This window comes from Ascidiella aspersa, chromosome 2 (assembly GCF_963924565.1).
Source record: "Ascidiella aspersa chromosome 2, kaAscAspe10.2, whole genome shotgun sequence".
Classification (NCBI taxonomy): domain Eukaryota; kingdom Metazoa; phylum Chordata; class Ascidiacea; order Phlebobranchia; family Ascidiidae; genus Ascidiella; species Ascidiella aspersa.
Genome location: NC_139448.1, coordinates 38,581,920 through 38,595,018, shown reverse-complemented (window position 1 = coordinate 38,595,018; position 13,099 = coordinate 38,581,920). Strand labels below are relative to the sequence as shown.

The following is a 13,099-nucleotide window of genomic DNA, read 5'->3' as shown; positions in this document are numbered from 1 at the left end:
AGGCTTTTTGTAAGTTTAAAGTTTATCTTTAAAGATTGTAAATTTAAAAAGCTTAAATTTAAAACATTGTCTAGTTTGTTAAAAGTTTACTTCCAAAGTTGTGTCTAAGTCAAGTCATTTTCAACAAAGTAAGCCGAGTACCAGTCCAAGTTATTGCCGTAAGTAATATGTAAGTCAAGTTATTCTTTGTTGTACTTAGATAACTTCGCTGGTGTTTCTCCACCTTTTGGCTCAAATGGGCCACGAAGACCAGATCGACAGTCCCCGATATAAATGCGTGGTTTCACTCGACGTCATCACCAACATTGCTAAGTAAGTTGCTTAAACGCACAATTGAAGTTTTTTCAACTATTTTGTGCACAGGAATATCACCTTATTGTTTAAGTTTTTTTCATTGTTAACTATTTATTTCAAAGAATTTATTTCACAAAACCTATTTCTTTGCAAAAATATTTACTTAAAATTCGCCTGATTTTTTTGCTTTAATTTTTTTATAACTATTTTTTGCGTAAAGTCTCTTATTTTTAGATTTTTTAACTAATATATTATTTTAGACTTCATTTTGATTGAAATTATTTATTTTAATGAACAGTAACTTTATGTTTTTGTTCTAATATTATCTCGCAGAACCGTGAGTTTCGATGTCTTGCGATTTCTTTACGATTTCGTATGATGCATCCCTTCTATGACGTCACAATGATGCATAACCGCGTCACAATCTCCCCAATTGTGGTGTGAGTAATTCCTTACCAAGTTCTTTAGCCTTTTTCTTCTGTGATAAGTTTCTATTTATTCCAATAAAATCTCTACTTTCAATGAGTTCTGTTCCACTTTTGGTTTGCATGGGGCACCCAGTTCTTAAGTTGCTAAAGTTTGTGTAGAAAGTTTTTTATTCGGAGAATCGTGAGATTTTAAGCCAAGAAACATATGTTCAACTTGCTCTGTTTGCTTTTAAAGCATTTTTTATACTTGTTTTCAGTTAGTAGTTACAGCACTTTTTGCACTGTTGCCTAAATTTATATAATGAATTTATTGCAATAGGTTTGTGGACTAAAGCGTTCTATTTTTTTTTTTGCCACAAATCTTTAAATGACTGAAAAGGCGTAAACCATTTTTAATATAAAAATCGCCGATAAATAAAAAAAGCTGGATACACAGAAAATTAAAATGTTCTGTTTTTTTTCTGCGAGGGACGTTAGCTTAATTTAAGACCAAGAAATGATACTGTTTGAGATTTAAACTCACGATCTCAGTCTTTTAATATTTCTTTAATCCTGTAAGCTGGTCTTAATTTTAGCGTGGTCTAGATTTCATATTTTTATACTTTTTTTTTTTTTTATCTATACCCAGTGTAAATTGCTTATTAACTACATACAAAATGTGTGAATCTTGTAACAGCTTTTGCGCTGTTGCGTGTTATCAGTCACTGAAACATACCATTTCGTCTTTTAAAACTTTCTTATAGCGCCTTTAGGTTAAACATGTGTTCATTAGAATGGGCATAACGTAACATTAAAAAAAGCTATTACGTATAATTAAATAATATAGTTTTCGGGTTCTAAATACTCTTGCTTGCGTACAATGTGCTTTTTATTCTTATGGATTTTTGCAAAGGTTTTATTTTAGATTAAAACTTGATTTGTTAACGAATTGGACTGTGACTTTTACCAGATGCTACGCTCTACGCACCAAAAAAGTTAAAAAAAAGTCGCCCCCCCTTGACCTGAAATCGCCCCGGCGTCCCTGGGCGCCTATGCTGCCAAAACGTCGGTTTGTAACTTCGTTTACACCAGAAGAGAGGTTTCTATCAATTGATATCTTAGTTATGTTTGGTGACTTGGTGAGCTTACATTGATAAGAATTGAATAAAGCTAAAAAGTTAATAATGGAAGTGTTTGTTACTGCAAAGAAGATGGGGCATTGTTGCATAAGCTTAAATAAGCTACAGAATAAAAATTAAATTGTAATAAATCAATGACTTTGTTTTGTATTGAACAGTGTTTTTTACATTAGGAATGAAACAAACTTAAAGGTTAACATTATTCACTAAACTAAACAGTTGAACTTAAAAAAATACTTTTTATCCTCAACCAAATGTTAATTTCCAATTAAACTAGGTTTTGTATACAACAACATATTAACATCAATACTTTTACCACTTGTAAAAACAAATTGTTTATCATAACTTTAAAAATTGCAATCAACGATTAAATTATTAATGTAATGTTGCTACCGACCATTTAACTAATAATCATATGATTTAAATTGTCTTATTAAATTATAAATTTAAGACTAAATTTTAAAAGTACGTATACGCTATTGTCTTACGACTACAGCACACCAGTTAACTCTTGCACTCTTTAAGTAACGTCATTTTATCGTTATAACACGCAATCAATTCCAAATTTTTGTATACGCAATTCCTGTTCAATCATTTAAAGCCACAACGTGTATGACGTCATGTGCCTTGTCTTTTCACAACCACGCTTAAACGGAAGCCATTTTGAAATGTCGAGCAGCTCTACAATAAATTGCTGTTTGCAAAATATTGATTGCTTCGTGCTAGTTTTGCCTGCATTATGGGTATTTGTAGTTGGGGTTAGTCAAGCTGATGAAAAGTTAAGCTTTATACACGAAATTGCTTGATGCCATTTGCTGCTGAGTAAAACATTGCACATACAACAGATAAATAATTCTTAATTGAAAATGTGAAATCAAAACTCGCTCATAACTATAATCAAGCTGCATTTCGTTACTTTGCAGTTTTGTAATTCTGTTGGTAACCTTTGACATCCCTAATAAACCCGCACGTAAAAACTTTTCAACGATAGCACTTTGCTACCTTGATGTCTTGATTGTATTTTGATGCATTAATAGCTTTTTCTTGGGCTTGCTTTAATTTATAAGCATAGAATGGTACAACATGTATATATACATTTTGATGCAACGCGAAAAAATCCAAAACATAACTTTAAGGTAAAAACTCGTTTGTCTTGTCTTATGTCATTTTTTGTGTGATATACAAAAGTCTCAAAAAATGCTTCCAAATAAATACAATATTTAGCCACTAAAATAGTAAAACTCTAGTTATATGGGCCGAACATTCAATGCGGTACATATCTTGTTATTTTGTTGGTATGCTTTGGTTTGTTTCAGACCGATTTTGTCCGGAGCTTTATAGAAAAAGTATTATCGTGGAATTTTTAAATTTTCACACGTGGCGCAGAGTGGAATGTAGGTGCATATAAGTGGTTTAGTAGTCTGCACCTCAATGGGCATATGATTGGTGGTTCCACCTATCGTATAACGCAGGGAAGAGGCTTACGAAGACTCATAAATTATTTCCTTTGTTAGATTTTCGCTCAATTACTATAAATTTAAGACTAAATTTGAAAAGTACGTATACTCTATTATCTTACGACTACAGCACACCAGTTAACTCTTGCACTCTTTAAGTAACGTCATTTTAGCGTCATAACACGCAAGTAGGGTTGCAAAATTTCCGGGAATTAACGGGAATTTTAGGAAATTTTAGGAAACTTTTAAAACAATCTTAGTTTGATATTGAAACAGGAAAATAATGGCCTAATACTGTTAGATTAAAAGTACTATGTATAACTAAAATAATTAAGAACATACAAACACATGGTTTAGTTTATTAACTGCAAAAATGAATCATCACTACCGCAAAAGTCAATAAAGTCAAAATTTGTGTAACATTATGGCTTTTAAAAAAGTTTTTGTGTTTCTTGAGAGTGATTTTTGTAAAAAATGTTGTGGAGGCATTGTAAATCAGGAACTGCGACACAATTAAACCATATTAACCCATCAAAGCAGGAAATATGTCACAATGCCCACTTGGATCAGCAGTAACTTTTATCACAAATTGTCCATTTTTTTATTTATTGTTACGTATTTCAATAATTCTTATAAAACACTTCATCTTGATGAACGTGGTTTTTCTCGAAGATCAACAGTTTGGATTTTAGGAATAGCCTACTGACATTCTGTAATACAAAAATGCCAAGCTAAATATATCGCCAAAAACACGACGCACTTTTATAATCCATAAAACAACGACTTTTTCGACAAAATATTACGTTTGGATAACTGGCATCAATTCAAGGAAGAACTGTTGCCTCTACAAATAAGCAATTTCGTCAAAATAAAGTCAAAATTTAATAAAAATAAAGTCAAAAATTTTTTTTTTTAGGTCAAAATAAAAAACGCCCTAATCATCACCAATGTGTCTTTTTTGCCAAAATATCCCCAGCTTACGGTAGCTTAATCTTTAACATTTGTAGTTTTGTGAGTTACAAAGTCGTTGTACTAGTTGCTGCCGGTTAGCATCTCCACCTGCTCGTCCAGAAATGCCCAAGATAGGTTTTTAATATTTTTTTTTGGTTGATGAAATATTAAACAAAGGTTTTAAACATAATAAATGCCAAATTTGAAAATTCCCAATATTCCCGTTATTCCCGGGTCCTTCAAAATTCCCGGAAACTTTCCACCCCTTTACAACCCTACACGCAAGCTACGACAAATCATTGTAGACGCAATTCCTGTTCAATCATTTCAAGGCACAACGTGTATGACGTCATGTGCCTTGTCTTTTTACGACCACGCTTTAGCCATATTGAAATGTGGAGCAGTTCTACAATAAATTGTTGTTTGCACAAACTGATTGCTTTGTGCTAGTTTTCAAACAGTTGCTAACAGAGATGTATACATTACCACCAGATTTCGCAATTTAAATTTGCGGCGGTATTGTAAGAGCAATAAGTCCTTTTTCTAAGAGAAGCCACTTTTGTTTTACTAAAAGTAGCCACTTCGCACAATGAACGTCGCACGCGCGGCTAATCTTCCCAGTGGTAAGAGATATTTTTCTGGGGGTGGGGTTGCTGGGGTTTAGTTTATTTTTTGTATGTGTTAGGTGAAAACAATTAAATGGATTTTATCCGGCAGTGCTGGGAGATGATACTTTTTTAAGAAGGAGTTTTTTCTAGACGGGACTAAACTAATTTTCATAAGATGGAATTTTTCAGTTGGATGTAAGGATATGTATTTAACAGCGTTAGTAACTACGGTCAATATTTACAGGTTTGTATTCCAATAAGCGCTGAAAATATTGTTATTTTAGTTACGTATTTATATATTTGCCGTTACTTAAATTGTATCTGTTAGCAGACTGCCGCCTTCGCATCAGTAAAGTCTTGGTATAAAGGCTGGCAATTTTCAGCCCACATCTGTTTTTACTAGCAGAAAGAAGTCAAGGAAAAATTTTGGGATATATATTTGTCTATTAAAGGAGAATTTTAGGGGACTGGGTTGAGACTGGGTAAGACTGAAACAAATGATTTTTGCTTAAAATGTATCTCTTGGCTAACTTCTCCCTTTGCATCTGTAAATTCATAGGTGAAGGAAGAAAATTTTCGGCCCATATTCGTTTTTGCTTGCAGAAAAAAGTCAAGGGGAAGTTGTAGCGGCCCTCTTATGTTTATCGACGCACACCTTATCATTGCACCGAAACGAACAGATTGCCTTTTTCCTTTCCCACGAAGCTATGCAGAAAGCGTCTCGCTTCAGTACAATTCATAGCTTTGCCTTTCGGTCGCGCCAGCCGCGGAGTCGTGCGATATGTATAGGAACGTGGCTGGCGGAGACTAGAAGATGTTAACGATGTTTGACTCCCTGTGCACGGCGCTGTCCGACGTCTAAAATTACAAACATTTAGCACAAGAACGGACTAGAACGTATTTTCGTTTTACTATGTAGCGTTAACAGATGTTGTAAAATACGCCGCAAACGTTTGCTGTGTTGGGAAAAATGACAAAAAGTACCCTAAGAAAAGGTGCTTTCCTTAAAACCGTGGCAATAACTAATAAAGAATTTGTGTAAAAGAAAACCATTATGCCTCCTTTTTATAGATATATAAAAATAAAAATTATTCTAGAGGGAAACGTTTGGGGACGCCCGTTCTAAAATTTGTTTAATTTAAACACATTTTTTTCTTTAGAACGCAGGTCGGATGCGAAAAACTCTTAAATCGATGAAGAAAGACGAGCGCAAGAACGCCCACTTGCGGGGACCGCACGCTTTCCCGCTTGACCGCATGATGGCGATATTTTACTCGATCGTAGACGACCGTGTTCCGCCAACAGCGCACCTTTTCACACAGGTGAGATATTATTTGAAGGAAAAATGAACAAATTCACGGCTAAAAACAAAATAATCGAATAATATTACATTAGAATGACAGGATAAGGAACAAAAACACTAATTTCGATAGGCTTTTTGTAAGTTTATGAAGTTTAAAGTTTATCTTTAAAGATTGTAAATTTAAAAAGCTTAAATTCAAAACATTGTCTAGTTTGTTAAAAGTTTACTTCCAAAGTTGTGTCCAAGTCAAGTCATTTTCAACAAAGTAAGCCGAGTACCAGTCCAAGTTATTGCCGTAAGTAATATGTAAGTCAAGTTATTCTTTGTTGTACTTAGATAACTTCGCTGGTGTCTCTCCACCTTTTGGCTCAAATGGGCCACGAAGACCAGATCGACAGTCCCCGATATAAATGCGTGGTTTCACTCGACGTCATCACCAACATTGCTAAGTAAGTTGCTTAAACGCACAATTGAAGTTTTTTCAACTATTTTGTGCACAGCAATATCACCTTATATACACCTTATAAGTTTTTTTCATTGTTAACTATTTATTTCAAAGAATTTATTTCACAAAACCTATTTCTTTGCAAAAATATTTACTTAAAATTCGCCTGATTTTTTTGCTTTAATTTTTTTATAACTATTTTTGCGTAAAGTCTCTTATTTTCAGATTTTTCAATTAATATATTATTTTAGACTTCATTTTGATTGAAATTATTTATTTTAATGAACTGTAACTTTATGTTTTTGTTCTAATATTATCTCGCAGAACCGTGAGTTTCGATGTCTTGCGATTTCTTTACGATTTCGTATGATGCATTCCTTATATGACGTCACAATGATGCTTAACCGCGTCACAATCTCCCTAATTGTGGTGTGAGTAATTCCTTACCAAGTTCTTTAGCCTTTTTCTTCTGTGATAAGTTTCTATTTATTTCAATAAAATCTCTACTTTCAATGAGTTCTGTTCCACTTTTGGTTTGCATGGGGCACCCAGTTCTTAAGTTGCTAAAGTTTGTGTAGAAAGTTTTTTATTTGGAGAATCGTGAGATTTTAAGCCAAGAAACATATGTTCAACTTGCTCTGTTTGCTTTTAAAGCATTTTTTATACTTGTTTTCAGTTAGTAGTTACAGCACTTTTTGCACTGTTGCCTAAATTTATATAATGAATTTATTGCAATAGGTTTGTGGACTAAAGCGTTCTATTTTTTTTTTTGCCAAAAATCTTTAAATTACTGAAAAGGCGTAAACCATTTTTAATATAAAAATCGCCAATAAATAAAAAAAGCTGGATACACAGAAAATTAAAATGTTCTGTTTTTTTTCTGCGAGGGACGTTAGCTTAATTTAAGACCAAGAAATGATACTGTTTGAGATTTAAACTCACGATCTCAGTCTTTTATTATTTCTTTAATCCTGTAAGCTGGTCTTAATTTTAGCGTGGTCTAGATTTCATATTTTTATACTTTTTTTTTTTTATCTATACCCAGTGTAAATTGCTTATTAACTACATACAAAATGTGTAAATCTTGTAACAGCTTTTGCGCTGTTGCGTGTTATCAGTCACTGAAACATACCATTTCGTCTTTTAAAACTTTCTTATAGCGCCTTTAGGTTAAACATGTGTTCATTAGAATGGGCATAACGTAACATTAAAAAAAGCTATTACGTATAATTAAATAATATAGTTTTCGGGTTCTAAATACTCTTGCTTGCGTACAATGTGCTTTTTATTCTTATGGATTTTTGCAAAGGTTTTATTTTAGATTAAAACTTGATTTGTTAACGAATTGGACTGTGACTTTTACCAGATGCTACGCTCTACGCACCAAAAAAGTAAAAAAAAAGTCGCCCCCCCTTGACCTGAAATCGCCCCGGCGTCCCTGGGCGCCTATGCTGCCAAAACGTCGGTTTGTAACTTCGTTTACACCAGAAGAGAGGTTTCTATCGAGTGATATCTTAGTTATGTTTGGTGACTTGGTGAACTTACATTGATAAGAATTGAATAAAGCTAAAAAGTTAATAATGGAAGTGTTTGTTACTGCAAAGAAGATGGGACATTGTTGCATAAGCTTAAATAAGCTACAGAATAAAAATTAAATTGTAATAAATCAATGACTTTGTTTTGTATTGAACAGTGTTTTTTACATTAGGAATGAAACAAACTTAAAGGTTAACATTATTTACTAAACTAAACAGTTGAACTTAAAAAAATACTTTTTATCCTCAACCAAATATTAGTTTGCAAGTAAACTAGGTTTTGTTTATAACAACATATTAACATCAATTATTTTACCGCTTGTAAAAACAAATTGTCTATCAGAACTTTAAAAAAATTGTAATAAACGATTAAATTATTAATGTAATGTTGCTACCGACCATTTAACTAATAATCATATGATTTAAATTGTCTTATTATTATCAGGCTGAATTGTGCTGATGTGAGCATTTATCAATTTGCAAAATGATTTACGCCAATGGTTCCCATATTTGGGGTTTACTGATAAAAAGTTTTTATTCCAAAACCTACATAAATCCATTTTAATATATTTCAACCAATAAAGTGTATGGTTATTTTATTGGTCATATTTTGCAATCCCAAGTAACATTTTGATTAACAAACTGGAAAAAGCAATCAAACCAAAATTTTGGCAGAAATTAGGGTGAAATACCCGGCGTTGTCCAGGTTAAATAGAGTATTTGTCAGTTAAATTCTAGTGAATGACTTAATGTAGTTGGAACGGCGATGTAAATTAATAACACCTACAATAACCACGATAATGAACGAAAGTCTACCTGAATTTTGTCATGAAACAATCCACCATACTGTAGGCTCTTCAACATTATTGCACATTACGTTGTTACGTGTTAAACTGCTAGCCTCGTGTTATAGCCTATGATTATGAATAAAAATGTCACAATCAGAATATTACCAAAAGTTAATGTTACGGATAGCGTAAGATGTTCGTCAGAGTCGTAAATAATGCGAAAATATTTTTTCAAATTGCATAACATTTTACTTATGCATAAACGTTTGCACTATGTGTCAGTAAATAGAAATTTTAAATCATGTGATGTGTTTTTAAGCTTCACGCGGTTTTAATCACTGTTGTGTTTCCCCAGGTATAGATTCGTCCTCAGCTTGCAAGCCTGGGTTTGGCTCAGTTTATTACAGGAAGCTGAACAAGAAATGGACGCGACACACCGTGACGTGAGTCATTACGGTAAGGCCTGCTGAGGTTAAGGTACCATCGGAGCCAAAACGTGAATCTTAAATGAACCCAATTGCCTCGACACCCTTGAGCGTTCCAAATGGTACCCCAGGGTGCCGCGGCGCCCCGGTTGGGAACCCAAACCAACCCAAATATATTTAAAGCAGATCAAGTAAATAAATGACAAATCCTTTTGTTGGAGACACACTATTGTGGTTACTCGGCTTTTGTTTCCAGTAGAAACATCAGGTTTACATAAAACTTTATTCTATAGTAGAAATATCAAGTTTATATAAAACTTCATTTTCTTAAAGATTATTTCGAGTAAGATTTCGATGGATTTAAGAAAGTGTGCCCTCTCGCCCCATCCAGTGGGCACTTGACAGCGTGTTCCTAGGCAACCAGTGCCCCTGAATGTGCGGGGGGAGGGATACTACCGACCCCCTGAAAGCGGGGGCAGTTATTCCTGTAGGTGGGTTACAATTTGGGGCTAAATGTGGTTTAACAGTAATGTTTAAAGATACGTTGAACTAACTTTAGGGGGTTTTAATTCAATTATTTAAAAAATGAAATTATTGAAACGAGGTTAATTTAAAAAACCTAAAATGCAGGTGGATTGAGGTTTTGTAACTGAATGGGGTTAAATAAGAATTTCAACCTGGGGTCCGTGAACCCCTTGGAGATTCGGGGTCTATGAAGGTCCATTTGAAACCTTAGTGTATTATTTGATGAATAAAATTATCTTTTTATTAAAATAATTTTATGAAAAAACAACTTCCCTTTCCTCCTTGAATGTATCCAGCCGGTATTTCTGATTTTTTTACGATTAATGTGTTATTAAACTAGTAGAGCGGAATTAATTATTTTTTCCAATTCAAAATAATTTTATTATGTTTTTTTAAACCACTTTTTAATGACAAGCTGGTATCTAAATGTAAATACATGTCATTACCAACCAATCAGTAAAAAAACGACTTGATTTTTGCAAAGTGTATCAATAATAGTATAGCGCCAATATAATTGAGCTAGACACTTCCCGGGATATAAGGAGCGTTTCTATTCGTTTAAAGACAGGAAGCTTTGATGAAAACGTAATCTTGAGTCTCTATAGGCTCGCGTTGTAAACAATGGCTTACACTGAGGTAGTTTTTCCTATTCCTAACACTGGGCATGCCAGGCATTGAATGAAAATGGTTTTATTTTGTAAATCCTAATGCTTTCACCCTATGTTCTTCTATTGGCTTATGTGAAAAGAATCACAAGATTTTAACATGTTATATGGTTATATTGTTAAAATACACACATCACACATATTGAATATAAAGGCTACAATTTGATACAATTCAAACGACAATATTTACAACAAGCTCACTGATAAACAGAAACAAAAAGCGATGGTGATTAAATATGCCATTAATTAGCATGATTTTCCAGTATTCAAAAGTATGTGAGGGGTAATTCAGTCAAGTTTTGTGTGATTATATGGTTTCCTTATTTCAAATGACCAATAATTGAATATCATAATAAGAAACAAAAAAACACTAATATCGATAGGCTTTTTGTGAGTTTATGAAGTTTAAAGTTCACGCTTGTAAATTCTAAGAGACTAAGCAGTGCTTCTAAAATGATTACCCTTTTACCTTTTTTTTTTGGTTTTAATTTTCTTTTTATTCATGTTTTTACCTCAGAATTGTTAGTTAGACGGTTAGAGCAACATTCCAACGCCAGTGCTTTATTCTAATCTAACCCTGTTTTTTTACTCTTGATTTATTCTTTGTTGTACTTAGATAACTTCGCTGGTGTCTCTCCACCTTTTGGCTCAAATGGGCCACGAAGACCAAATCGACAGTCCCCGATATAAATGCGTGGTTTCACTCGATGTCATCACCAACATTGCTAAGTAAGTTGCCTGGACGCTTGTTTTTTAAATATTTCTTGCTCACACCTTAATGTTTTCAAAGTTTTATCAATGAAAGCTTTTTGTTTGAAATAATTTATTTTTAATTTATCTTCTATTTTTTGCGTAAAGCCACCTTTTTCTGGACTTTATATTCATTAAAACTATTTATTTTGGTGAGCACAGTCCGTTTATTTTTTATTCTTATTTTATCTCGCAGAACCGTGAGTTTCGATGTCTTGCGATATCTCTACGATTTCGTATGATGCATCCCTGCTATGACGTCACAATGATACATTACCGCGTCACAATCTCCCAAAGTGTGGTGTGGGTAATTCCTTACCAAGTTGTTTTTCTTCTTCCTACACTGCCTGTGTTACATTTCTATTTATTTCAATAAAATCTCTACTTTCAATGAGTTCTGTTCCACTTTTTGGTTTGCATGGGGCACCCAGTTCTTAAGTTGCTAAAAGTTTGTGTAAAAAGTTTCTTATTCGGAGAATTGTGAGATTTGATGCGAGGAACGACATTTCAAGATTTACTTGCTCTAAGACAGTTGCTTTTAAAGCATTTTTTAATCTTGCTGTTACAGCCTCAGCCTTTTAAATAGCTCCATTCCTTGAAGTTCGCCTTAATTTTTACGTGGTCAAGAATCATTATTTTTATATATTTTCAGTATTTTAATTAACCCTGATGAGGTCAGCTGCTATCTGTCCTCCATAGGCGCGAACTTTTAAAAATTCCAGCACGTTATCTTTAACCATTGCAAAATTGCTTATTAATAACATACAAAAAGTTAGCTTTTAGATAACAACTCTGCGCTGTTGCGTGTTATCACTGAAACCAACTATTTCGTCTTTCAAAACTTTCTTATTCATTAAAATGGGCAATACGTAGCATTAAAAAACAGCCATTACGTAAAATTAAATAATATAGTTTTCGGGTTCTAAATACTCTTGCTTGTGTGGTAATCCAGAAAGTTTTTAAACACTGTTGGTTGTTAACTGGGTGGAAAAACAGGCCGTCTACAAACGCTCTGCACACCCACGTTGGAGCCTATGCTGCCGAAACGCCGGTTTATAAGTTCGTTTACACCAGGGTTTTTTTAAACTGGGGTCCATGGACCCCCTGGGGGTCCGTGAACTGATATTAGGGGGTCCATGAAAGCCTAATTAAACAACTAGTGTATATATACTTAAAGTAATTAATGTTTAAAATAAAACACTTTAATTAAAAACTAAACGGTTTTGAACTGAATGTATAGTTAGACTCCATTTAACTTTCACATTTTTCGGACCGAAATAACCCAGTCATGAAGTCTATTTATTTTGTGACGTCATTTTGGAGCATTTCTTGTCCGGGGTCCATGCAAAGCAAAAAAAAAATTAGGGGTCCGCGGTAAAAAAAGTTTAAGAACCCCTGGTTTACACCAGAAGAGCGATTTCTATCTAGTGATATCTTAGTTATCTTTGGTAACAAACTTGGTGAACCTACATTGATAAGAATTGGATAAATAATCTGATAATGTAAGTGTTTGTTACTGCAACGAAGATAGGACAGTGTTGCATAAAGTTAAATAAGCTACAGGATAAAAATAAAACTGTAATAAATCAATCACCTTGTTTTGTATTGGACAGTGTTTTTTTACATTAAGAATGAAACAACCTTAAAAGGTTAACATTATTCACTAAACAAAACACTAGAACTTAAAAAAAATACTTTTAATCCTTAACCAAAATATTAGTTTGCAAGTAAACTAGGTTTTGTTTATAACAACATATTTACATCAATACTTTTACCGCTTGTAAAAACAAATTGTTTATCATAACTT

The 13,099-nt window shown here is 33.4% G+C and overlaps 1 protein-coding gene across 1 annotated transcript; it reads left to right on the top strand.

The window, feature by feature from the left end:
- The first annotated feature begins 6,021 nt into the window (after positions 1–6,021).
- Positions 6,022–6,626, top strand: LOC146165652 (origin recognition complex subunit 5-like). The gene is made up of 2 exons (XM_083381221.1): positions 6,022–6,178; positions 6,496–6,626. Exons 1-2 carry the CDS (start codon positions 6,029–6,031, stop codon positions 6,610–6,612), a joined length of 267 nt encoding a protein of 88 aa, XP_083237347.1. The 5' UTR covers positions 6,022–6,028; the 3' UTR covers positions 6,613–6,626.
- The last annotated feature ends 6,473 nt before the right edge of the window (positions 6,627–13,099 follow it).

Bases quoted from the DNA above. Each gene is read 5' to 3' on its own strand.
- LOC146165652 (XM_083381221.1), top strand. From the start codon at position 6,029: ATGCGAAAAACTCTTAAATCGATGAAGAAAGACGAGCGCAAGAACGCC. The intron at 6,179-6,495 runs GTGAGATATTAT...TGTTGTACTTAG, and splicing joins CAGCGCACCTTTTCACACAG to ATAACTTCGCTGGTGTCTCT.